At 44.2% G+C, this 27,280-nt stretch overlaps 1 protein-coding gene across 1 annotated transcript in view; it reads left to right on the top strand.

The window, feature by feature from the left end:
- Positions 1-27,280, top strand: part of RNF10 (ring finger protein 10) — a 2,146,785-nt gene that overhangs the window by 1,059,163 nt on the left and 1,060,342 nt on the right. Inside the window, exon 9 of the mRNA XM_044069816.1 lies at positions 7,809-8,100. Within this exon, the coding sequence (XP_043925751.1) occupies positions 7,809-8,100 (292 nt within the window). The remainder of the gene's footprint in view (positions 1-7,808; positions 8,101-27,280) is intronic.

Genomic DNA, 27,280 nt, shown 5'->3' with positions numbered 1-27,280 from the left:
AAAGTCTTTTTGGTGTATTTGTTTTTTTTGTTGGAGGTATATCTTTGTACTTTTATATTTAATTGCTTTCCATTAGGGGGGGCACCTGACATCTAGGGCAAGAAAAACTGATGTAATGGCATCGGCTACATGTTTTATACCCCTGATGACCTGACGTCATGGAAGAAGGGGCAGCAACCGACGCAGGACCCAAGACTCTGTTAATCAGGCCGACTGAGGGCTACCTGCAAGCATATAACCCAAATGTAATGACTGCAACAGTGAATAAACTCGAACATCTACATTTATGGTAAGTGTACACAACTGTACTTTTCCCACCCTCCTTCCCCTTTGTCTGTCTTTCTTTCTCTTCCTCACTCCTTAAGGGTTTTTTGGTATTTACTTTCAACTGGTGGTGTTTTTCCACCATAACCTAGCTCCGTATGTGTGGGCTCCTGACATTTGGGGCAAGAAAAACTGATGTAATAGCATCAGCTGCCTTATTTTATGCCACTGACCTGACGTCAGTCGTGGAGCGACAGCAACCGACGCAGAAATACTAAGCCTCTGGTGTTCAGGCTGACTGAGGGCTACCCCTGGCTGGATAACCCAAGTGTGATGACTGCAACAATGAATATACTCTAACATCTACATTTATGGGAAGTGTACACAACTGCACTTTGTGTTCCTTTTTATTCCTTTCAGATCTGCACAAAAGCTGAGAAAGTCCTGCCATCTGTTAGTACTGTAACATTGATCTAATCATGAATGTAGTGTAGTTGTGTAAAAGTTTAACATAACAGTAAATGTTCAAGTAGATCATTGTTGCAGTGTGCACTCATCTTTTCCCTTTAGACCAAGGTTGAATCCTTTTTTCCCCATCCGTTCTCCCTTTGTCACTCATTTCTTATGCCAGAGGATTTTCACTTTTCTGCACTCCTTAAATACAAGCATGTAGTCCTCTTGCTTGGGTACTATCAGACGTATGGCATATGAAGAAGAAATGCCCATGCTTTTGTGCACTGGCTGGGCGTGTTTTTTATCCTTGACAGAATGTTTCATCTGTAAACATTACTGCAGCAGTGATCTATTTAAACATGTACTGTTGTGACAATTTCTTGCGTAGCTGCTTATTTACATTTTATTGACTTGGTTAGTCCCTCTAGGCCAATGACATCTCTTTAGTGGAGACCCAAGGTGGTATTCATACTGATTAGAAGTTTGGCCAGGGCACTATGGAACTTCCCATGTTCCCATAATATGTTTTGAAAAGAGGTAATCTTTAACATCCACCTGAGCTTCCACCAACTTGAGTACAACTTCTGAAGGACAGTATATATTCTGGAATGCATCACATCATTGTCAGCATTGGAAAATAAAAACCTGCAGCTTTTAGATCTTCAAGCACCAAAGGCAGGTGTGTGCTGTCTCATAAACTAGAAGAAAACTGTCTTTTTGCAATTTAAGTAAATTTCATTTTTAGTTTGTTGTGCCAGACTGCTATTAGTTGGACTGGCAAGTTAGCTAAATTATCTTCAGCCTTCAGTTTCATTGAATTGCAGTGTAATCCATGCTGATTGGCAATTTTATTTAAGTTGAAATGTATGTATTTTTCATCCTTGTAACAGGATAAGGTGTGTGCAGGGGGCCTTATGTTCATCGTGCATATACAGCTGCAATCATAACAGATGGGTTTTCCTGCCGTCAGGCGGGTCCTCGGTCGGCCGAATTCCAAAGTCTAGGTCCGGCGTCGGTTGTAGTCACTTCTTCCCTGACGTCAGTGCGACAGGGGTATAAAAGAACCAGCCGACGCCATTTTCTTCAGTCTTTCTTGCCGCGCGGTGCCCGAAGCAGAAGCAGTTTGCAAGTGCCGGTCGGCCAGCTCCTGAGATTACGAATATTTTTCAACCGAAGACTTCTTGAAAGCTAAGTACCCTGTTGGGGAAACTTTTCTTGCCTCAGACCGATGTCAGACAAAGTTAATAATTGCATTTCATGTGGGAAGCAAATACCGCATAAGGATTTCCATTCCCTCTGTATTCCTTGCTTAGGCCCAGACCACGACCTCTCTGCCTGTCGTTTTTGTGCTACATTCAACAGACGCACTATTAAGCATCGGGCGGGGTTTGCCCAACACTATTTTGGCAAAAAGTTTCATTACAACATGTCGTCAGATACCCCGACTCCAGTTTTGAGTAAATGACACAAAGATAAGGACCGACATACGAGGTCCGCGACTTCTACCGACACCACGCTAAAGCCGACTACATGTGCTCCGTTTCTCAGCGAGGTGCCTACGCAGCCCCTGACTACCGATGACACTTCATTAGCGGTGTCTTCTGTGCCCGAGGTCGCAGGCTCTTCAGCCCACACCCCGACTTCAGATACTGAAGCCACTCTTGGCGGGGAAACTGAGTTCAGACAGGCCTGCCACCTCTCAAGGTGTCTTCAGGCCTTCTTTTTCCATTAAGGCTTACACTAAATCTAAAGCAGCCATGCATTCTAAAAGACAAGCTCCACAGGGCCCCTCTCAAGGCCCCATGCCTAAAAAGCTGATGCTCAAAATGGCTGAGGATTTGATTACTCTTATCAGGGTTCTCAACCCCCCTCGGACAAAAGGCCCAGAGTGGAGGAAGAATACCCTTCCTCGGACCAGGCCTCCATTACTTCAGAACATTCTGAGGACCAGGAACATTCTTACTCCCCTTTCGAAGATTCTGATGCAGAGGAGTCCATTCCCTCTGTCTCCCCCCCTGAGGATTACTCTCTTGGGGAAACCTTGCATACCTTGAGGGAACACTTCACTGGGAAGGCCAAGAGTACTCAGACTCCAAGAAAAGGCTCAGGGATTTCCTCTTGCTCCCTCAGCACAGGCCTCTGGCTATACGTCCTGTCTTAGACATACTAGATGATGTGTATTCAGAGGCCAGCCTTAACCCAGATTCTTTACCTCCAGCTCGAGTCAAGCCTGACAGGTATTACCGGGTTCCTGATTCACACCAATTCCTATACAAAAGCCATGCGGCTGACCCAGAAACTATTCCACAGGGTCCCAAGGGAATTAAGGCCTCCACTGCCAAAAATCCATTACCTTCAGAGAGATTCCAGAGCTTTAGAAAGGTGGGGGGGGGAAAGGTATACACCTCGGCCACCTTAACCATGAGGGCATTAAACTGTCAGTTCCATATGTTAAAGTATCAACAGTTTGTGTTATCTCAGTTGAAAAGCAAAATGTCACAACCTGAACAACCAGATTTGAAGGAGTTGCAGGATTTGTTGCATAGTGCAGAGCAAGTGGGTAAACGTACCTTGCAATATGGTTTTGATGCTTTAGAGGCCTCTTGTAGAGCTGCTGTTACAGGATCAGTTATACGTAGACATGCTTGGCTCAGAGCAAAACTTACCAGATCATGTCAAAGCTAAATTACTAGATGCACCTCTTCAAAAGGATGTATTGTTTGGTGTTAAAGCTGAGGAGGTATTAAAGAAAATGGAGGAAAAGGCAAAATCAATGCAAACAGTGAAAGATTTCTTACAGGTACAACCCCCCACGCTTCAGTAGAAATTGGCCTTCAAAAAAATTGGTCCTTTCCAGCCACGGACAGACCTCAGAGGTAGATACAGGCGCCCGAGGGGTAGAGGGCAATCTCAAGGATCATTTAGAGGCAGACAATGACAAACACCTACACCAAGAGGGGGTGAGGATAGTTCACAGCCATTCAGAAAGCAGACCCAATGACTTTCCCCTTTGCATGCCAAGCAAGGCTCAAATGGCAGCACCTTTAGTCAGAAAACTGGCATTATTTTCGAAAAATTGGCATATTGTCACAAAAGAAATGGATCCTGGACATTATAGACAGAGGCTACAGATTCCACTTTCACACCCTTCCAAAAATGAGAGGCATGCCAAACCTGCCACACAATCAAAGGGCAGAGGCACAAAAACAAATTTCAGATCTCATGGACATGAAAGCTATTCAAGAGGTACCTGCACAAGAACAGGGTCAAGGTTTTTATTCCAGACCATTCCTGGTACCAAGGAAGGGCAAAGATTGGAGACCTATTTTGGATCTATCCATCCTAAACACATATTTACTCGTACCAAAGTTCAAGATGCTCACATTACAGCAGCTTCTTCCCATGCTGGGCAAGGAGTCTTGGCTGGTAACATTGGACCTCAAGGAGGCATACCTGCATGTCCCAATCAGACAAGATTGCAGAAGATACCTCCGATTTCTTGCAGGTTCATCCCATTATCAATTCTCTGCATTGCCCTTTGGCTTATCTACTGTGCCCAGAGTGTTCACGAAATGCCTGGCATCAGTAATTGCCTTCTGCAGACTTCAAGGGATACAAATATACCCATATTTGGACGACTGCCTGATCCAAGCGGACAGCAAACACACTCTTCTGAAACACCTGGCGTTTGTAATAATGTTGTTTATCTCTGGGATACACAGTCAACAAAAAGAAGTCAAGACTAATACCCTCTCAAACAATAATTTTCCTGGGTGCCAGCTTGGATACAAACACCCAGATGGCCTACCTCACGCCAGAGAAACAAGGGTAATTAACTCAATACTTCAGAAAACTGGCAACCTTCACCAGGCTGACTGCAAGGAAAATCCTGCAGGCTCCTGGATTCATGGCATGTTGCATCCTGCTAATCCCATGTGCAAAGCTGCATATGAGGAAACTTCAATGGTACCTAAAAAACTTATTGTCTCAACACAGCCACAGTTTGGAAACAATCATACCACTGATTCCATGTCTTCAAAAGGAATTTCTGTGGTGGGCTCAAGCTTGCCAAAGAAACATAGGTCTCCCATTCTGCAAGCTTCAAGCAAATCAAGCCATCACAACAGACGCCTCGGACTACGCCTGGGGGGCGCACATGACAGATCGGTGCATTCAGGCAAATGGTCACAAAACGAAAAGCACCTACACATCAATCAAAAGGAAATGCTAGCAGTAATAAATGCTATTATGGCCTTCAAAGACCTACTGCATCCAGGCCAGCTATTGATAAGGACAGACAACACCACAGTGATGTGGTACATAAACAGGGAGGAACCCATTCATACCCCCTATGCAGGCTAGCCATGTCTCTTTGGAACATGGCTCTGGAATTACAAATCCAACTTCAAGCACAGTTCCTGCCAGGCAAGGAAAACACGCTGGCAGACAACCTGAGCAGAAATGACAGATCCACACGAATGGAAGTTGCATCCTCAAGTTTTTACAATGATAATTCAAGCATGGGGAAGGCCAGACCTAGATCTCTTTGCCACCCACAGAAATTACCAATTGACAAAATTCTGCTCAAGGGCCTTTCATCCACAGGCCTGGAAAGTGGACGCACTCTCTTTAAGTTGGACAACAATGATGGTTTATGCCTTTCCGCCTCTTCCACTGCTGCCCAAAGTTCTATTAAAAGCCAGAGCAGACAGACCAAAGATGATTCTCATTGCTCCAGACTGGCCAAGACAACACTGGTTACCCACTCCTGAGGAGCCTGACGCATTCCCCACCATGGATCCTGCCTCTAATGCCTCTTCTAACTCAGCACAACTTCAAAACTCTTCAGTCAGCAGAAAACACTCAATCTAGCCACATGGAGGATTCCTTAAATTCACAGCAGACCCTACTCTCCAAGGAGGTTCAGGAGGTCATTTTGGAGGCCAGAAGGCCTTCTACTAGAAAAGCCTACTCCGCAAAATGGAAACGTTTTTTTGCCTGGAATCAGAAAAAGGGTCAGAATCCTGGAATACTGAATTTACAGTACCTGCTTAGGACCTCAATTTCATTCTAGAAAAACTAACCCTGCCTCCTTTTGAGCCAGCTGCTTCAACAGATCTGCAATATTTGTCATGGAAAACAGCCTTCCTTCTAGCTATCACCTCAGCACGCAGGGTTTCGGAACAAGCCCTCATGGCTGTGCAGCCTTTCATCATTTTCCATCAGGACAGAGTTTCCTTATGAACCAATCATTCATTTATGCCAAAGGTAGTATCCAGGGAAGCCTTGAATCAGGCTATCCACTTTACCTACCTTTTACCCTAATCCACAAAAAGGGGAGAGACTACTACATTCCTTGGACATTCACAGACAGCTCCGTTATTATTTGGACAGAACAAAGCCTTTCAGAAAATCAGAGCAACTCTGTGTCCTATGCTACAGGTGCTCAAGGGAAGCCTATTTCCAAACAGACAATCTCAAAATGGATAGCCCACTGCATACGCTTTTGTTACTCTTTTCATAGTAAAACTGTACCTACAGGCATCAGATCTCACTCCACAAGGGCCACAGCTACCTCTGCAGCTTTCCTCGGGGGGGGTTCCTACCAAAGATATTTTGGAAGCAGCCACTTGGAGTTCTGTACATACTTTCTCCAAGCACCATCACCTACCATTATACTCCTAAACTAGAGCGGGCTTTGCCACTGCAGTCTTGCAGGGCATCCTGGCTCCTCCTAGTTCCACTTAGTGCCTACCACCCCTTTATTAACTTTGGGATTCTACCCATCTGTTATGACTGCAGCTGTATGCACGATGAACATAGTACAGTTTTGCACCTACCATAAATGTAGATGTTAAAGTGCTAATACAGCTGCAGTCCAGGTTTCCCTCCCTCCTTCCCCTCTTGGAGCAGGCCTAATGACTAAAACCTTCTCATACAACCTCATTGGGGTATTCTTTTATGGTGTATTTGCTTGCAACTACTGTTTTTTTGATTATATTGCATTTGCATTATTACATAAATTTATGTTTTGCCTTCCTTCTGGGGGCACCTGACATCTGGGGCAAGAAAAACTGAAGAAAATGGTGTCTGCTGGTTCTTTTATACCCCTGTCGCACTGACGTCAGGGAAGAAGCGACGACAACCGGCGCCAGACCTAGACTTTGGAATTCGGCCGACCGAGGACCCGCCTGACGGCAGGAAAACCCGTCTGTTATGACTGCAGCTGTATTAGCACTCTAACATCTACATTTATGGTAGGTACAAAACTGTACTTTTTTCTGCCTCCATGTACTGAGTACTCTCTTGTGGTGAGGCATTGCCCCAGGGCATAACTGTTGCCCCATGCTGGTGGGTATGGTAATGTGCTTTATTTAGATGTAGTGTCATCTTGTGTGTTTTCTTGTCCTTTGAACTGCTGCTAAGTAGGGAGATGCACGCCTCTTCATGCTTAAGGTACAGAATGCTGTAACCATCTTTTTATTGTAAATTGTACTTATTAGTGGTCCATCTTGCATCAGCATTATATTAGGAAGTGCAGAAATACAACTGTGATATTTGCTTAGGTGGAGATGCCTAGAGATTGTAAAAGCAGGTGGTTAGATGTGCCTAATGTCAGTAAAAATAGTTGCACTTTGCAAGTTCTGGGAAGGTTTTTATAAACAGCACATTGCATTAATCTGAGTCTGCGTATCCAGACACTGTTTGGCATTTTTTGTGCCTCCTCCAGTAAATCTTATGCGATTCACCCTTGTAGGTGATATTCATTCCCTCTTCAGTGATGTGGTTAGGTGGGCCAAGCTGATGGCCAACACCATACACTGACCCATATGGCTTCTTGCTTTGAGTTACTGCATCTGAGGCCCTGAGCAGTATGGACCATGGGCCATTCATCACAGCAAGCCTCTTGTCTTTAAATACAGAGGCTTGCTTTTCAATATAATGTATTTAAACTGGCCATCTTGTTTTTTTTTTGTAGTAAAAAAAAAAAAAAAAACGTTTTCTGCTCATTTTAATCACTTGCCTTATGTTATGCAGTTACCGTATGTGAAGAATTTAATACAGTAATTGTTTTTCTTGCTTCTCAATAGGATGTTCTGAAGTACTCTGATGCATTTGAAGATGAGGTCATTGAACAGAACTTTCTGAATGTAGATAATTCAGATGTCCAGCTCTCAGGCAAATTTGATAATTTGACTTTTGATCTGGAGGAAGCAAACCAGGAAGTATCTAATGAGAATAAAGAAACTGAACTGTTGATGGATACAGCTGCCGGGAGCATGGAATTTGATCATATTTCTGACTCAACAAAGGAGTTGAATGAAAAGGACACTGCCAACTCTGGCGACTGCAAGGATGCAACATTCTATTATTTCTATCAGGGTAAGCTAGTAATATGTTACCTGTCTTCCTTTTACTGGCTGGGCATTGCACTTTGTAGACAGAGCTGTATTGTAAGGATAGCTGAAGTAACTTAATATTGAATTGTTACTTTGTATATTACCAGTTCCGAGTCATCTTTGTGGTATGGTGTGCTTAATTGACTTGTATAAGAGAGGATGTGTGGTGTCACTGCTGTTATAATGTTGGGGCTCTGCCATGTGCAGATTTCATTATCTGTCCAGAGCTTTAGAGGCAAGGCCTTTTCCCATGCCAGCCTTGCATCACCTTCACTTCAGACATTTGCATGTCCTAGTACCAGTGGAAGTAACATTGGCTTTCTCTAGTTTCTTGCTTCAACAGTTGCATCAGATGTTCATTCAGTCCATTCGGCCAGAACAGGAGTGAAAAGAGCAGACAGATCCCTGTAGAAAATTGATTTACAGGTTGTTAGTATGTTTAGTCCTGTGTTTGGCATAAAGGTGTAAAACACCATACTTTGAGTCTACTTTTTTTGGGTGTCGGTACCTTCAAGAGGAGGATATGATGCTGCCAAAACATTGTGCCTGTAAGAAAAAATGTAAAGATTGTTCATATGTAAACCTGCTATGTTTGCTGCATTTGTCTTGGATGTTGCTGTGTGTAGCATCTGCCAGCGGATTTAGGCCTAAGATGAAAGCCTGACCAGAGTCATTTGTATCTTACAGGTCTCAATAACAAGTCATCATTATTTTTCAGCATTTGCTCAGTATTTTTCAGCATTTGCTCAGATAATTCCATGGATGTTCATCGTGTTACACTGCTGCAGTCATCACACTTGGGTTATCCTGCCTTCAGACGGTCACGCAGTCGGCCAGAGTTCCAAAGTCTTGGTCTGGCGTCTGTCGCTGTCGCTTCTTCCCCAACGTCAGTGCGCCAGGGGTATATAAGAGGCATCCAACGCCATTTTCTTCAGTCTTTCTTGCCGCGCGGTGCCCGAAGCAGAAGCAGTTTGCAAGTGCCGGTCGGCTGACTCCTGAGATTTTCAAATTGAATTTCAGATCGAAGTCTTAAATAAAGCTAAGTACCCCGTTGGGGAACCTTTTCTTGCCTCTGTCCGATGTCAGAAAAAGTTAACAATTGCATTTCTTGTGGGAAGCAAATACCTCATAATGACTTTCATTCTTATTGTATTCCTTGCCTAGGCCCAGACCACGACATCACAGGTTGTCGGTTTTGTGCTAGGTTTAATAAACGAACTATTAAAACGGTTTGATTTCGCCCGACATTTCTTTGGTAGGAAATTTAATTATACCATGCCGTCGGAGCAACCGACCGGCATGCATAAAAAATGCAAGGATAAGGACAGGCAGCCTAGACCCAAACCAGACTCGAGGCCTCTGCTGGGCCAGTCGCTGGTTCTCCGGTTTTCAGTGAGGCGCCTTCGCAGCCCCTGACAACCGTTGATATAGAACCCCAGACGGCTTCTGATTCCCAAGTGGAGAGTACTAGGCCGCCGCAGCCTCCTTTAGGCCCTTCCGACTCCAGAGCAGGAGATTCCAGTGCAGTAGAAACGCCTTCAGTTGCAGAAGGTGTCTTCAGACAGACTACACTCACCATTAAATCTTATGCTAAGCTAAAAACTCCTTTAAAAACAAAAAAGACTGTACATCAGTCTCCAGCACAAGGCCCCTTGCCTAAGAAACAGATGCTTAAGATGGCTGAAGATTTAATTACCCTAATCAGGGGTTCCCATCCCCCTCCTGATAAAAGGCCAAGACAAGAGGAGGATTATGCTTCCTCTGACGAGGTTTCAATTTCCTCAGATTCTTCTGAGGAACAGGAATACTCTTTTTCCCCTTATGAAGATTCTGATGTTGAAGAGTCTGTTCCCTCAGCATCTCCCCCAGAAGACTACTTTTTTGGGGAAACTTTACATACCATGAGGGAACATTTCCACTGGGAAGGCCAGGAATACTCTGATTCTAAGAAAAGGCTCCGAGAGTTCCTTTTACTACCCCAGCACAGGCCACTTGCTATCTATCCCTCCTGTGTTAGACATTGTGGATGATGTTTACTTAGAATCTAGCCTTAACCCAGACTCTCTACATCCTGCTCCAGCCAAACCAGACAGATACTACAGAGTCCCTGACTCACACAATTTCCTATATAAAAGCCCTGTTGCTGACCCAGAAACCATTTCCCAGGGTCCCAAAGGGGTTAAGGCCTCTATTGCTAAAAATCCTGTACCCTCTGAAAAGGGATTCCAGAGCACTAGATAGATGGGGAAAGAAAGTATACACCTCAGCTACTCTAGCTATGAGGGCCTTAAATTGCCAGTTTCACATGCTGAAATATCAGCAATTCCTGATGTCTCAGTTAAAACAAAAAAATGAACACACATTCAGAGCAGCCTGATTTCAAGGAAATGCAGGATTTGTTGCATGCAGCTGAACAAGTGGGAAAACATACTTCACAATGTGGATTTGATTCATTGGAAGCTTCCTGTAGAGCAGCAGTGACTGGGTTTGTCATACGTAGACATGCTTGGTTAAAAGAACAAACCCTGCCTGATCATGTTAAAGCAAAGTTATTGGATGCACCTTTACAGCAGGATGTTTTATTTCGTGTAAAAGCAGAAGAGATTTTAAAGAAAATGGAGGATAAGGCAAAATGTATGCAGACGGTAAAGGATCTTTTATAGGTTCAACCCCCTCGTTTCAGCAGAAATTGGCCAACGAGAAACTGGTCCTTTCCAGCTTCTGACAGACCACAGAGGGGCAAATACAGATGCCCAAGGGGCAGAGGTCCGTCACAAGGCCCTTACAAACCTCGCCAATGGGGGGCCGCTACCCAGAAAGGAGGAGAAGACAGACCCCAAGCTAACAGAAGACAAACACAATGACTTAACCCTCAGACTGCCAAGCAAATCTCTCTTGGCAGCTCCCTTGGGAGGAAAATTAGCACTTTTTGCAGACAACTGGCTCATCATCACAAAAGACAAATGGGTCCTAAACATTGTCTCACAAGGATACAGAGTCCACTTTCACACCTTGCCAAGGAAAAAGGAATGCCAAACCTGCCACCAAATCAATGGGCAGAGGCACAAAAACAAATTACAGCTCTCATGGACATGAGAGCCATTAAACAGGTACCTACACAGGAGCAAGGACAAGGATTTTACTCAAGACTCTTTCTAGTCCCCAGAAAGGACAAAGCCTGGAGACCCATTCTGGACCCTTCAATTCTAAACACTTATCTGCAAGTACCCAAATTCAAGATGCTAACACTACAGCAACTTCTTCCCATGCTGGGCAAGAAGGCTTGGCTAGTAATGTTGGATCTCAAGGAGGCATACCTGCATGTCCCTGTCAGACAAAATTGCAGAAGATACTTCCGTTTTATTGCAGGTTCAACCCATAATCAATTCTCTGCATTGCCCTTTGGCTTATCTACTGCGCCCAGGGTCTTCACGAAATGCCTGGCACCAATAATTGCATACTGCAGACAGAGGAATTCAAATATACCCATACCTGGACGTCTGCCTTATTCAAGCAAAAAGCAAGGACATTCTTTTAAAGCGTCTGGTGTTTGTCAAACACCTTTTAAGTTGCCTAGGGTACACTGTAAACGAAAAGAAATCAAAACTAGTGCCCTCACAGAACATAATATTCCTGGGTGCCAGCTTGAATACAACGGCCTAGATGGCTTATCTCACGCCAGACAAGCAACAACAGCTGACTCAATACTTCAAAATGATGGCAACAAAGACCCAACTCCCTGCAAGAAAAATTCTGCAGGCCTTGGGATTCATGGCATCTTGCATACTCCTAATACCATTTACAAAACTGCATATGAGGAAATTATAATGGTACCTGAAAAGCGTATGGACTCAGCACAGCCACAGCTTGGAAACAATGATACCACTCATTCCCTGCCTTCAACAGGAATTTCTATGGTGGGCGCAGGCATGTCACCTCAACAAGGGTCAGCCGTTTACCTTACCCACAGCCAGGCAAACTATAACAGATGCATCGGACTATGCCTGGGGAGCACACATGGCAGGACAGTGCATTCAGGGCAAATGGGATATAGATCAAAGGCATCTGCATATCAATCAAAAAGAAATGCTAGCTATACAGAATGCCATAACAGCTTTCAAGGACCTCTTACATCCAGGGCAACTCCTAATAAAGATGGACAATACCACAGTAATGTGGTACATAAACAAGCAAGGGGGCACACACTCTTACCCCCTGTGCAGGCAGAATGAAAAAATACTGCCAGGAACCACCACGATAAAATAAGAATCCAGTTTATTTTAAAACAAACAAGCGCTTTCACGCATACATATGCGCTTCATCAGGTTATAGTTTATACATAAAAGACGCCCATTTATATAGTAAAACCAATCATCAATTTGACAAAGTGATTGTCAATTAATCAATTAATTAAAACATAATTGCTGCGATGGGAACACCCATCAATTGTATTACTTCTGTCAGCAAACTTTAGGCAAATGTTACAGATGCACTGAGAACATTTGACATAACATAAAACAAACTATATTATAAACGATGAAAATATATCACATCATGCAAAAACAATAATAGTTACCTAAACAAAAGCCTCTTAACATCCAATTAATTGCATCAGATCCACATTTTGCAAGAGTATATGAATGCGCTAAGGCAAAAACCATATAATATATGTCATACTATTTTAAATAAACTAAACTATATAAGCTTGTTATCGTAGGTGAGCCAAAAACAGTTATTAATCATCCCGTTTCTTATTACATAATCATATTAAGTTCGTAAAAGGCAAGCAACCTTAAGAAAGGATAGCAGCATATAAAAACATAACGTACAAATTAGAACATAATTTATGTCTCACTCAGCCTTAAACATATCATGCGCTGTGAAGGATTACCATTGAGCTTGGTGCGTTTCTGAGTTTCTAGTTTGTATAACAATCCTATATGTTCATTAACAAGTATTCATCTTAACATCTGCTATCTAGCATGATGAAAACGATAAAAGACAGACATTTCATGAATTTATAGGATAGAATAAATGAATTCCTATCTTATCTATACAAGGTCATAGCAGCACGGTAAAATCAAACCATGATGTATCATTCTTGATAAATATATATGCCATGATTTCTTCATTATACCTTATTCTGTGTAGCAATAGAAAAACGCTATTGTAATCAATAGAGCATAGATAGCGCCTTTATTAACATCCTCAAGTACATATATAGATCAAACAATGCACAAGTGATGTAAATAAGAAAACGCCACTCTTGTGGCGATAAAAAGGATTGCCACACTCAGACAAAACATAGGAGAGAGTAAAAACTCAGACCTCCAATCTAACGCTCCAAATACACATCATGCAAAATGTTATAGTGATCAGGAGCACGATCATCAACGGGCCCCGGTAACACTAGATAAGTATCAACATATAATATTTCTTCAGTATTCAGTCACAGCTAGTGGGTCTCATATCAACGAGCAGGGGCTTGTCAAAAAACATGCTCACCAAATTTATAAACAAAGCCACAGCATAAAGGCATTAGCGTTAGGCATAATTAAATGCCAACGGAACCAGAAAGCATCCCATTGGCTATATAATATAGATAGTCAAAAATATAGTAGAAACAAGTACATATATAGATCAAACAATGCACAAGTGATGTAAATAAGAAAACGCCACTCTTTGTGGCGATAGAGGGGATTGCCACACTCAAACAAAACATAGGAGAGAGCAAAAGCTCAGACCTCCAATCTACAGCTCCAAGTACACATTATGCAAAATATTATAGTGACCAGGAGCATGATCACCAATGGGCCCCGATGACACTAGATAGATATCAACATATAATATTTCTTCAATATTCAGCCACAGCTAGTGGATCTCATAGCAACGAGCAGGAGCTTGTCAAAAAGCATGTTCACCAAATTTATAAACAAAGCCACAGCATAAAGGCATTAGCGTTAAGCATAATTGAATGCCAACGAAACCATAAAACATCCCATTGGCTATATAATATGGATAGTCAAAAATATATAATATAATAAAGAGCATTATTCTAGCCCTAAGCAATAATGCTATGTTAGCACCAATGTCTCTTATAAAAAGTTCATGATATATTAATATTGTCCTATCAGATGTAAATGTATATATGGGGAAATCCTCATTCTAAAGCCCACATGATCAATGTACTGTTATGAATCAAAACATGCCATAAAGACATGAATATGACATTAATTCTGTCATATAAACTATGCATTGCTATGCACATAAAGTTACTATCTCAGGTGGACCCCAATAAAGCAGGACGACCAAGAATGACCTTGTGGAACACAGCACTGACTTACCAAGTTCAACTACAAGCACAATTCCTGCCAGGAAAGAAAAACACATTGGCAGATGACCTAAGCAGAAACATCATGGATCCCCACGAGTGGAAACTAGATCCACAAGTATTTGCAATGATAACTCAAAAATGGGGACGCCCAGACATAGATCTGTTTGCCAACCCCCAAAACTACCAACTTCGAAAATTTTGCACAAGGACATTCCACCCACTAGCTTGGAAAGTGGACGCCCTCTCATTCAGTTGGAAAACATTACCAGTGTATGCCTTTCCTCCACTGCCTCTTCTAGCAAAGGTGCTGCTGAAAGTCAGATTAGAGAGGCCACAAATGATGCTCATTGCTCCAGACTGGCCACGCCAGCACTGGTATCCAATACTGAGGAACATGGCCCACGGACCACCATGGATTTTACCCCGAATTCCTCACCTGCTCACTCAGCAAAACAATCAGATTCTACACAGCCAGCTCAAGACTTTAAATCTGGCTGCATGGCAAATTACCTAAACAACCAGCCAACACCTCTATCTAAAACTGTTATGGATGTCATTCTGGAGGCCAGGAGGCCCAGCACCAGGAAAGCCTATTCAGATAAATGGAAAAGATTTTGCGCCTGGAACCAGGCTAAAGGCCAAAATCCCCTTGTTCCAAACATTTCTCAAATTCTACAATATTTTACTGAGAAGTTGCACAAAGGACTTTCTTTTTCATCTATTAAGTTCCACGCCTCAGCAATTTCAGCTCACTACAACACAGATCCTCCTTTATTTTCACATCCACTCCTAAGACAGTACCTCAGAGGGGCTAAGAACATAAGACTGCCCAGGAGAGCACCAACACCAACTTGGTATCTCAACTTTGTTCTGGAAAAGCTTACACTGCCACCCTTTGAACCAGCAATTTCAGCTGATTTACAGTTTCTATCATGGAAAACTGCCCTGCTACTAGCCATAACTTCAGCTAAAAGAGTCTCAGAGCTACAGGCCCGAATGGCAGTGGAGCCTTTCCTCATTTTTCATCAAGACAGAGTCGCTCTATGAACCAACCCTTCCTTTCTTGCCAAAGGTGGTATCCAATGTGGCCCTAAACCAAACCATTCATTTACCCACCTTTCCCAAACCCCCAGAATAAAGGAGAGACTCCTGCACTCTTTGGACATTCACAGGCAATTACGTTACTACTTGGATAAAACTAAGGCTTTCAGAAAATCTGACCAGCTCTTTGTATCCTATGCTGCAGGATCACAAGGAAAAGCTGTCTGAAAACAGACCATTTCAAAATGGATAGGACATTGTATATGTTTCTGCTACACACATCATGGGAAACCGGTACCTTAGGTACTACACCAGGGCTACAGCTACATCAACAGCCTTTCTCAGGGTGGTACTAACCAAGGATATTTTGGAAGCTGCAACTTGGAGTTCAGTGCACACCTTCACCAAACATCATCACTTACCTCTAAGCTCTAAGACTAGAGCTGGCTTTGCCACTGCAGATGTTCATCGTGCATACAGCTGCAGTAATCACAGATGGGTTTACAGCCGTCAGGCGGTCCCTCGGTCGGCCGAATTCCAAAGTCTTGGTCCGGCGTCGGTTGTCATCGCTTACTCTTCTGACGTCAGGAAGGCCAGAGTATATAAGACACAGCCGACGCCAAGTTCCCCAGTCTTTTTTGCCGCGCGGTGCCCGAAGCAGAAGCAGTTTGCAAGTGCCGGTCGGCCAGCTCCTGATTTACGAAAATTTGGAAACCGAAGTCTTAATTAAAGCTAAGTACCCCGTTGGGGAAACTTTTCTTGCCTCAGACCGATGTCAGAAAAAGTTAATTGTATTTCTTGTGGGAAGCAAATACCGCATAAGGATTTCCATTCCGTTTGCATACCTTGTTTGGGCCCAGACCACGACGTCTCGGGCTGTCGCTTTTGCGCTACCTTCAATAAACGCACTATCAAGCATCGGGCGGAGTTCGCCCAACACTTTTTTGGTAAAGCTTTTGACTATAAAATGTCGTCGGACACTCCGACTACCGTTTTATCCAAAAAAACGCAAGGAAAAGGACCGACACGCGAGGCCCGCGGTCTCCGACACCACGCCGAAACAGGCTACACGTGGTCCGGTTCTCAGCGAGACGCCTTTGCAGTTCCTGACTACCGACGACGCTCCTTTGGCGGTGTCTTCTGTACCCGAGACCGCTGGGTCATCGGCCCTTTCCCAGACTACAACCGAAGCCCCGGCTTATGTCGAGCCTACTAATGTGGACAGATCCACCTCCACCCATGGTGTATTTAGGCCTTCATCTTCTTTTTCTATTAAGGCCTTTACTAAATCCAAAGCAGCTAGGCATCACACTAGGCCTGCTGCTCAAGGCCCATCTCCTGGACCCATGCCTAAGAAACAGATGCTTAAAATGGCTGAGTATCTAATAACTCTCATCAGAGGTTCTCAGCCCCCTCCTGACAAGAGACCCAGAGTGGAGGAAGAATCCCCCTCTTCTGATCAGGGATCCATTTTATCAGAGCATTCTGATGCAGAGGGAACACTCTTACTCCCCTTTTGAGGATTCGGATGCAGAACAGTCCATTCCTTCTGTATCCCCCCCTGAGGATTTTTCTTTTGGGGAAACCTTGCACACCTTGAGGGAACACTTCCATTGGGAAGGCCAAGACTTTTCAGATTCCAAGAAAAGACTTAGGGAATTTCTTTGGTTACCTCAGCACAGACCTCTGGCTATACCCCCTGTTTTGGAGGTACTGGATGATGTCTATTCGGAGGCTTGTCTTAATCCTGATTCTCTGCCTCCTGCACCAGTAAAGCCTGATAGATATTACAGAGTACCCAGTTCTCACCAATTTCTTTACAAAGGCCATAATGCCGACCCTGAAACCATTTCACAAGGCCCTAAGGGATTGAAGGCCTCCACTGCCAAGAATCCACTTCCTGCAGAAAGGGAATCTAGATCTCTAGAAAGGTGGGGTAAGAAGGTATATACCTCGGCCACCCTAGCCATGAGGGCCTTAAACTGCCAGTTTCATATGATTAAATATCAACAGTTCCTGTTATCACAATTAAAAAACAAAATGTCTCAACCTGAACAACCAGATTTAAAAGAGTTACAGGATATGATGCATAGTGCGGAACAAGTGGGTAAACACACCTTACAATGTGGTTATGATGCCCTAGAGGCCTCCAGTAGAGCGGCTGCTACAGGATCAGTCATTCGCAGACATGCCTGGCTTAGGGAACAAAATTTGCCTGATCATGTGAAAGCTAAACTTCTTGATGCTCCTTTACAAAAGGATGTACTTTTTGGTACTAATGCTGAGGATATACTACGAAAAATGGAAGAAAAAGCCAAATCTATGCAAACTGTCAAAGCTTTCTTACAGGTCCAGCCACCACGATTTAGCAGGAATTGGCCTTCAAAAAACTACTCTTTTCCAGCCACTGACTAGCCCCAAAGAGGTAGATACAGACGCACAAGGGGCAGAGGGCAGTCACAAGGATCATATAGAGGCAGACAATGGCAATCTCCAGCACCAAGAGGTGGTGAAGACAGTGCACAACAATACAGGAAGCAAACCCAATGACTCCCTCATTTCCATGCCAAGCAAGTCTCAGCTGGCAGCACCTTTGGGAGGGAAACTAGCATTATTTGCAAACAATTGGCATATTGTCACAACAGACAAATGGATTCTGGACATTATAAACAGAGGCTACAAATTTCAATTTCACACTCTTCCAAAAATGAGAGGCATGCCAAACCTACCACAAAATCAAAGGGTAGAGGCACAACTGCAAATTTCAAAGCTCCTAAACATGAGAGCTATACAAAAGGTACCTACGCACCAACAAGGTCAAGGTTTTTATTCAAGACTCTTCCTGGTACCAAGAAAAGGAACCGACTGGAGACCCATTCTGGACTTATCCATCCTAAACACATTTCTACTCGTACCAAAATTCAAGATGCTCACATTACAGCAGCTTCTTCCCATGCTGGGCAAGGAGTTTTGGCTGGTAACATTGGACCTCAAGCAGGCATACCTGCATGTCCCAATCAGACAAAGCTGCAGAAGATACCTCAGATTTCTTGCAGGTTCAATCCACTATCAATACTCTGCATTGCCCTTTGGCTTATCTACTGCGCCCAGAGTATTCACAAAGTGCCTGGCATCAGTGATTGCCTATTGCAGACTTCAAGGGATACAAACTTACCCTTATCTGGACGACTGCCTGATCCAAGCGGACAGCAAACAAATACTACTGGAACATCTGGCATATGTGACACGGTTACTGCTTTCTCTGGGATACACCATCAACAAGGAGAAATCAAGGCTAACACCATCTCAGAAAATAACCTTCCTGGGTGCCAGCTTGGACACAAACACCCAGATGGCATACCTTACGTCAGAAAAACAAGGGCAATTATCTCAGTACTTCAAAACACTAGCAAAAAGTACCAGGCTTACTGCAAGGAAAATCCTGCAGGCTCTGGGATTCATGGCATCTTGCATTCTTCTAATCCCATGTGCAAAGCTGCATATGAGGAAACTTCAATGGTACCTAAAAAATCTATGGTCTCAACACAGTCACAGCTTGGAAGCAATTATACCAATAATTCCATGTCTGCAAAAGGAATTTCTATGGTGGGCCCAACCATGTCAAATAAACACAGGCCTTCCATTCTGCAAGCCTCAAGCAAAACAAGTCATAACCACAGACGCCTCAGATTACGCCTGGGGGGGCGCACATGAAGGACAGGTGCATTCAGGGCAGATGGTCCCAAAAGGAAAAGCACCTTCACATCAATCAAAAAGAAATGCTAGCAGTAATAAATGCAATTACAGCTTTCAAGGACTTCCTGCATCCAGGACAATTACTGATAAGAACAGACAACACCACAGTAATGTGGTACATAAACAAACAAGGAGGAACACACTCATACCCCTTGTGCAGACTAGCCATGACTCTTTGGAACTTTGCTCTGGAAAGACCAATCGAACTTCAAGCACAGTACTTGCCAGGACTGGAAAACACACTGGCAGACACTCTGAGCAGGAATATGACAGATCCACACGAATGGAAGCTGCATCCACAGGTGTTTATGGAGATAATCCAAGCGTGGGGGAGGCCAGACATAGATCTTTTTGCCTCCCACAGGAACCATCAATTGAAAAAGTTTTGTTCAAGGACCTTCCATCCAAAGGCCTGGAAAGTGGAAGCCCTTTCATTCAGTTGGGCAACATGGACAGTTTATGCATTCCCACCTCTGCCTCTTCTGCCCAAGGTGCTTTTGAAAGCAAGAACAGACAAACCGAGGATGATACTGATTGCTCCAGACTGGCCAAGGCAACACTGGTATCCACTCCTGAGGAGCCTAACACATACTCCTCCCTCGTCCCTGCCTCTAATACCTCTTCTGCTGACGCAGAACAGCTACAAAACCCTTCACAGTCAGCTGAAAACACTCAACCTTGCTGCGTGGAAAATTCCTTAACACCACATCAGACTCTACTCTCCAAGGAGGTGCAGGATGTCATTTTGGAGGCCAGAAGACCATCTACAAGAAAAGCTTACTCCGCAAAATGGAAGCGGTTTTGCTGCTGGAATGAGAAAAGAAGACAGGACCCTAGAAAATTGAACTTGCCTCAGGTTTTACAGTACCTAGCTGAACTGCTGAACAGTGGACTTTCATTTTCTTCCATTAAAATACACGCCTCAGCCATTTCTGCAGAATTCAACACGGATCCTCCTTTATTCTCTCACCCTCTCTTACGGCAGTTCCTCAGAGGGGCTAAGAATATAAGACCTCCAAGGAAGCAACCAATACCAGCCTGGGACCTTAATTACATACTAGAAAAATTAACATTGCCTCCCTTTGAACCTGCTGCCTCAACAGATCTGCAATATTTGTCCTGGAAAACAGCTTTCCTTCTGGCCATCACTTCAGCTCGTAGGGTTTCTGAACTACAGGCCCTCATGGCGGTGCAGCCCTTCCTCATCTTCCATCAGGATAGGGTTTCCCTTCGTACTAATCCATCTTTTATGCCAAAAGTGGTATCCAGGGTAGCCTTAAACCAAGCCATACACCTACCTACCTTTTATCCTAACCCTCAAAACAAAGGGAAAAGGCTGCTTCACTCTTTAGACATCCATAGGCAGCTACGTTACTATTTGGACAGAACAAAGTCCTTCAGGAAATCAGAACAACTTTGTGTCCTATGCCGTAGGGGCTCAAGGGAAACCAGTTACCAAACAGACCATTTCCAAGTGGATTGGCCACTGCATACGAATTTGTTACTCCTATCATGGGAAATCTGTCCCTACTGGTATCAGATCTCACTCCACCAGGGCCACAGCCACCTCTACAGCCTTCCTCAGAGGTGTGCCTACTAAGGATATTTTGGAGGAAGCCACTTGGAGTTCTGTACATACCTTCACAAAACACTACCACCTGCCCTTATACTCCAGATCAAGAGCAGGCTTCGCCACTGCTGTTTTGCAGGGCATTCTGGCTCAACCCAGTTACTCATAGTACCTACCACCCAGTACATAGCTTTGGGACTCTACCCATCTGTGATTACTGCAGCTGTATGCACGATGAACATAGTACAGTTTTGTACCTACCATAAATGTAGATGTTCGAGTGCTAATACAGCTGCAGTACAGGTTTCCCTCCCTCCTTCCCCTCTTGGTTAGGGCATGGGGCCTAACAACCTCTTCATACCTCCTGACTGGGTTATCCTGTTATGTTTTATTTGCTTGCTTACACTGATTTTGCATTTCATTGCATTGCTTGCATATGTGGATAAGCTTTACTTATGTATTGCCTTCCTTTTGGGGGCACCTGACATCTGGGGCAAGAAAGACTGAAGAACATGGCGTCGGCTGTGTCTTATATACTCTGGCCTTCCTGACGTCAGAAGAGTAAGCGACGACAACCGACGCTGGACCAAGACTTTGGAATTCGGCCGACCGAGGGACCGCCTGACGGCTGAAAACCCATCTGTGATTACTGCAGCTGTATTAGCACTCTAACATCTACATTTATGGTAGGTACAAAACTGTACTTTAAGCACCATAAAATGCTTAAGCTGGGGAATCACTGGTTTCTGCAAGGATGTTGCAGTTTTAGGATGGCTTTACTGTGGAGGTGTTTGACCAGCTTTACAGACTTGTGTGTCCATTCAGCTACCTGTGATGATGCCCCTGAGCAAAGCAATCGTGATGAGATTCCACAACATTTCAGTGGACCAAATTTCTTGCTGACCTTTCGAATGGAGACAAATCTGCCCCAAGGAAAATGTCCTATTAGTGAAGATGGGGAGAGAGTGTATTGCTTGTTGATGAAGATGACCATTTAAATACAAGATGAACCCCTGTTTGACAGGATAGGTATAAACTCTGTGCAGATGGCTGAGGAAGTCCTTTCAGTGCTCCCCTTTGCACTGGTTTTCCCTTCTTCATGGATGTCAGACTGACAAGAGTAGCCTTCTACTTTTAAGGAATGGCCACTTGAAAGAAGTAAGGATTCTCCTCCTGTGTTTGAGGCCAGGTCAGACTCTTGAAGGATGAGCAAGACTGCATCTCCTAGATATTGTTGCATTTAGATGTGATACACTGACAGTGAAGAGGTACTAGCTGTATTACCTTACCCTGAGGACCTCACCTTTGACAGCTTTCCTCTATTTCAGTTACCAAGCCTCTGAGACCACAGATGAACAGAGAATGTCCTTAGATTTGTTGGATCATCAAAACCGTTCCCCAAACACACTGCAATGCTTCCAGTTCAAGAAGCCTTACTATAGGGAATTTTCCATGCAAAATGTGAACATGATAGTGTTTCACTGTGGTTGTCCAGATGTTCGTGTTTCATTGTTGCAGTCATTACACTTGGGTAATCTGCTGGCAGGGTTGCCCTCAGTCTGCCTGATTAACAAAGTCTTGGGTCCTGCGTCTGTCGCTGTCCCTTCTTCCGTGACGTCAGGTCGTCAGGGGTATAAAACATGCAGCCGACGCCATTACATTAGTCTTGCCGCGAGGTGCCCGAAGCAGAAGCAGTTCGCAAGTGCCGGTCGGCCGACTCATTAAATTTCTTTTTCGAGTTTCAGATCTGAAGTCTGCTAAAAGCCAAGTACCCCATTGGGAAAACTTTTTCTTGCTCCTTACCAATGTCAGTATAAGTTAATTGCATTACTTGTGGGAAGCAAATACCTCATAAGGATTTTCATTTGTACTGTATTCCTTGCCTAGGCCCTGACCACAACGTACCTTGCTGTCGGTTCTGTGCTTTATTCAACGCACTATCAAACATCAGTACATTTTTGCTTCTAAATATTTTGGCTCATGCTTTAATTATCCAGAAATGTCGTCTGTTAGCAATCCGACTACCGGAATACTTAAAAAACACAAAGAAAAAGACAGGCCATTGAGGTCCAAAACTGCCGACACTTCTAAGCCAGTCGCCAGTACTCAGTGAGGCGCTTTCGCATCCCCTGATAACCCGCTACTTCAGATTCGCAGGCCTCTACTGAGACCCATTCAGAGTCCGGTATGCCGCAAGATGCTTCAGTTATGGAACCCACGGATGTCCTTCAAGGATGCATCTGCAGTCCTAACAAATGGGTTGTCCTATCGTCAGGCAGCCCTTCGGTCGGCCGGATTCCAAAGTCTGGGTCTGGCCTCGGCTGGTGTCGCACTTCACCCGATGTCATCTCTGCTGGTCTTCGGGTATAAAGGCATCAGCCGACGCCATTTTCCTCAGTCTTTCTTGCCGTGGCGCCGAAGCAGAAGCTGTTCGCAAGTGCGGTCGGTCAGATCCAGAGATTACTACTACCGAATACTACTTGAAGACTTCTAAAAGCTAAGTACCCCGTTGGGGACTCTTTCTTGCCTCAGCCGATGTCAGAAAAAGTGAATAACTGTTTAACTTGTGGGAAACAAATACCTCATAAAGATTTCCACTCTTACTGCTTACCTTGTTTAGGCCCAGACCACGACGTAGCAGCCTGTTTAGCCTGTGCTTCTTTCAACCGGACGCTTAGGCGTCGGTCGGAGTTTGCTGAACAGTTTTTCGGCTCAGATTTTGCGTACATTATGCCGTCGGATCCTCAGACTTCTCAAATTGTTAAGAAACGCAAAGAAAAAGACCGACACTCGCGGTCCGCGGTTTCGGCCGAAACCACGGTTAAGCAAACCGCGAGTGTCTCTGTTTCGGCCGAAACCGAGCAAACTGGTCAATCTTCAGCCGAATCCATGACTACTACTGAGGCTCCTGCTACCCTAGTTGAATCGGCCTCTGAAGTTTTGCCTACTAATGTGGTTCTTCTAGAATTATCGGACACCATCCCTTTGGATGTCTCTACCCCAGCACGTGGTGCTGCAAGGCCTCCTGCAGCCATGTCTATAAAGGCCTTTGCCAGGGCTAAAGCAGCCAAAACTGCTAAGTCTGTGCCTGTTAAGCCCCCCTCTCACAGGCCCAGTTCCAGTTCCCAAATGCTTACTCTGGCAGAGGATCTCATCTCTTTAATAAGGGGATCCCAATCTCACCCAGACAGGGCCTCTCAACCTCCAGAAAAAGAGACCTAGAGCAGAGCCCCCTGAGCCAGTGTCCTCAGATGACTCTTCTGATGATTCAGACAATACAGACCATCCAGAGGCTCCTTTTTCTACTTATGAAGATTCCGATGCTGAAGAATCTATACCTTCTGCCTCTCCACCAGAGGAATTTTCCTTTGGGGAAACCTTACATGCCATGAGAGAGCAATTCCAATGGCAGGGACAAGATTTCTCAGATTCAAGAAAAAGGCTTAGGACCTTTCTACACTTACCGCAACATAGGCCTTTAGCTATACCTCCAGTTCTTCCTGTTGTGGATGATGCATTTAATGATGTTTGCACTGCTCCTGATACTTTACCTCCAGCCCCTGCCAAGCCCGATAGGTTTTACAGGGTACGGACACTCATCACCACTTATACAAGGCTCCCCTTGCAGATCCTGAGACTATCTCCCAGGGGCCTAAGGCAGTAGCTTCAACCTCAGCGAAAAACCCTCTCCCTTCTGAAAGGGAATCCAGGTCCTTAGACAGATGGGGTAAAAAAGTATACACCTCTGCTACTCTCTCAGCTAGAGCTTTGAACTGTCAGTTTCATATGATCCAATACCAAGAGTTTATGCTTGATCAGTTAACTAAGAAACTGTCCTCTGATGATTCCTTAGATAAGAAATATGTTTTAGAAATGGTGAATAACATTCAGCAGGTTAGTAACCATTCTTTAAAATGTGGCTATGATGCACTGGAGGCTTCATTTAGATCAGCCATGACTGGCACAGTTATAAGAAGGCATGCATGGTTGAAAGAAAAGGTCTTGCGGATCATGTTAAAGCAAAACTATTAGATGCTCCTATGGATAAGGTCAGTCTATTTGGTTCTCCTGCCCAGCAAGTAATGAAGAAAATGGAAGAGAAGGCAAAATCTGTACAAACAGTTAAAGATTTCTTACAGGTTCAGTCCCCAAGGTTTAGCAGGAACTGGCCTTCCAAAAATTGGTCCTTTCCAGACTCCTCTAAATCTCAGAGAGGCAGGAATAGACGTTCCAGAGGCAGAAATCAATCCAGAGGAGGTGCCTACAGAGGACGCCAGTGGCAAGGCAATAACCAACGAGGCACAGACACAACCACTGCCACTGCAACAGGACAATCACAGTGACTTGGCTCTGACACGCCTACCAGGGAACAAATAGCAGCACCCTTAGGCGGAAAGTTAGCCTTATTTTCAAAAATTGGCACTATATCACAAGAGACCAGTGGATTTTGCAAACTATAGACCAAGGCTACAGGTTTAATTTCCACACCTTACCAGTAAAAGAGGAATGCCAAACCTACCACCAAATCAAAAACAGAAGCTCTAAAACAGATAGCTCAATTAACAAAGATGAGAGCTGTGGAAAGGGTACCACCTACAGAACAGGGCAAAGGATTTTACTCCAGACTCTTCCTAGTACCAAGAAAAGAGAAAAGTTGGAGACCTATTCTCGACCTGTCCGCTTTAAACACATTCATCATTGTTCCAAAATTCAAAATGCTGACCCTACAGCAACTTCTTCCCATGCTGGGCAAGGAGTGTTGGCTGGTAACTCTAGATATCAAGGAGGCATACCTGCACGTCCCCATACGACCAAATTGCAGAAGATACCTCAGATTTCTTGCAGGATCAGAGCATTGTCAATTCTCAGCATTGCCCTTTGGCTTATCTACTGCGCCCAGAGTATTCACGAAATGCCTGGCATCAGTCATCGCTCATTGCAGGCTACAGGGAATCCAAATTTATCCATACCTGGACGACTGCCTGATACAAGCGGACAACAAAAGCAAGCTGACGCGACTTACAAAGAGTCATTTGCTTACTACAAGCCCTGGGATACACAGTCAATTTAAAAAAGTCAAGACTGATACCATCCCAAACAAGAACATTTTTGGGTGCAGAATTGGACACAGTAAAACAGATGGCATTCCTAACTACAGAAAAACAAGAACAACTCCCTCTTTACTTCTTGGCATTAACAAAGCAGAACAAACTAACAGCAAGGAAAGTACTGCAGGCCTTGGGCTTCATGGCATCATGCATAATCCTGGTCCCCCATGCCAGTCTGCATATGAGAAAGCTACAGTGGTACCTAAAGAATTTATGGTCTCAACACAGGCACAGCTTAGAAACCGAAATACCACTAATCCCATGCCTGAAATAAGAGCTCCTATGGTGGGCTCAAGCATGCCAGTCAAACCCAGGTTTGCCCTTCCACAACATTCAAGCAAGCCAAACCATCACAACGAACGCCTCAGACCAAGGTTGGGGGGCCCACATGCTGGACAAATGCATTTAGGGATTATGGACTCCAGATCAGCTGCACCTGCACATAAATCAAAAAGAAATGCTGGCAGTAAAACTAGCAATCCAGAATTTCAGACCATTCCTCAAAGAAGGCCAATTAATGATAAGGACAGACAACACCACAGTCATGTGGTACATCACAAACAGGGAGGCACTCATTCATACCCCCTATGCCGAATGGCTCTGGACCTATGGAATATGGCTCTGAGCTACAACATTCAGTTACAGGCAATATTTGTACAGGGAAAAGAAAACATCCTAGCAGACATGTTAAGCAGAACTACCTCGGATGCTCACGAATGGATGCTACACCCGGACATCTTCAAGGCCATCACAAAGAAATGGGGAATGCCACAAATAGACCTATTCGCATCCCCACTCAATCACCAGCTCAAGAAATTCTGCACAAGGATATACCACCCACTTGCTTGGAAGGTGGACTCTCTATCCATCAGTTGGAAAGGCCTGACAGCATATGCATTTCCACCTCTTCCTTTGATGCACAAGGTACTACTGAAAATCAAAGAGGAACGTCCAAGGATAATTCTGATAGCTCCAAATTGGCCAAGACAACATTGGTATCCATTGTTGAGGAGCATGTCTCGGGGGGGGGACGTGGACACTACCCCTGATTCCTTTGATGTTAACTCACAGCGACTACAACATCCTGCATCCAAACCTGAAAACTCTGCAACTGACTGCCTGGAACATTACATAAGAGCAACTAACCCAGATTTATCCCAAAGGGTTAAAGACATTATCCTTGAGGCCCGCAGACCTTCAACAAGAAAGAACTATGCAGGAAAATGGAAAAGGTTTGTCATTTGGAGTACTGAAAGAGGAAAAGATGTGTCAAAGATAGATATTGCCAACATCCTGGAGTATTTGGCAGAGCTTCTCCATACAGGCCTGTCCTATTCCTCCATCAAGATACATG

Source organism: Protopterus annectens, chromosome 4.part0, assembly GCF_019279795.1.
Source record: "Protopterus annectens isolate FY-2018-M chromosome 4.part0, PAN1.0, whole genome shotgun sequence".
NCBI lineage: Eukaryota > Metazoa > Chordata > Ceratodontiformes > Protopteridae > Protopterus > Protopterus annectens.
Note: the sequence above shows the minus strand (reverse complement) of the source record. Positions and strands in the feature narration are given on the sequence as shown.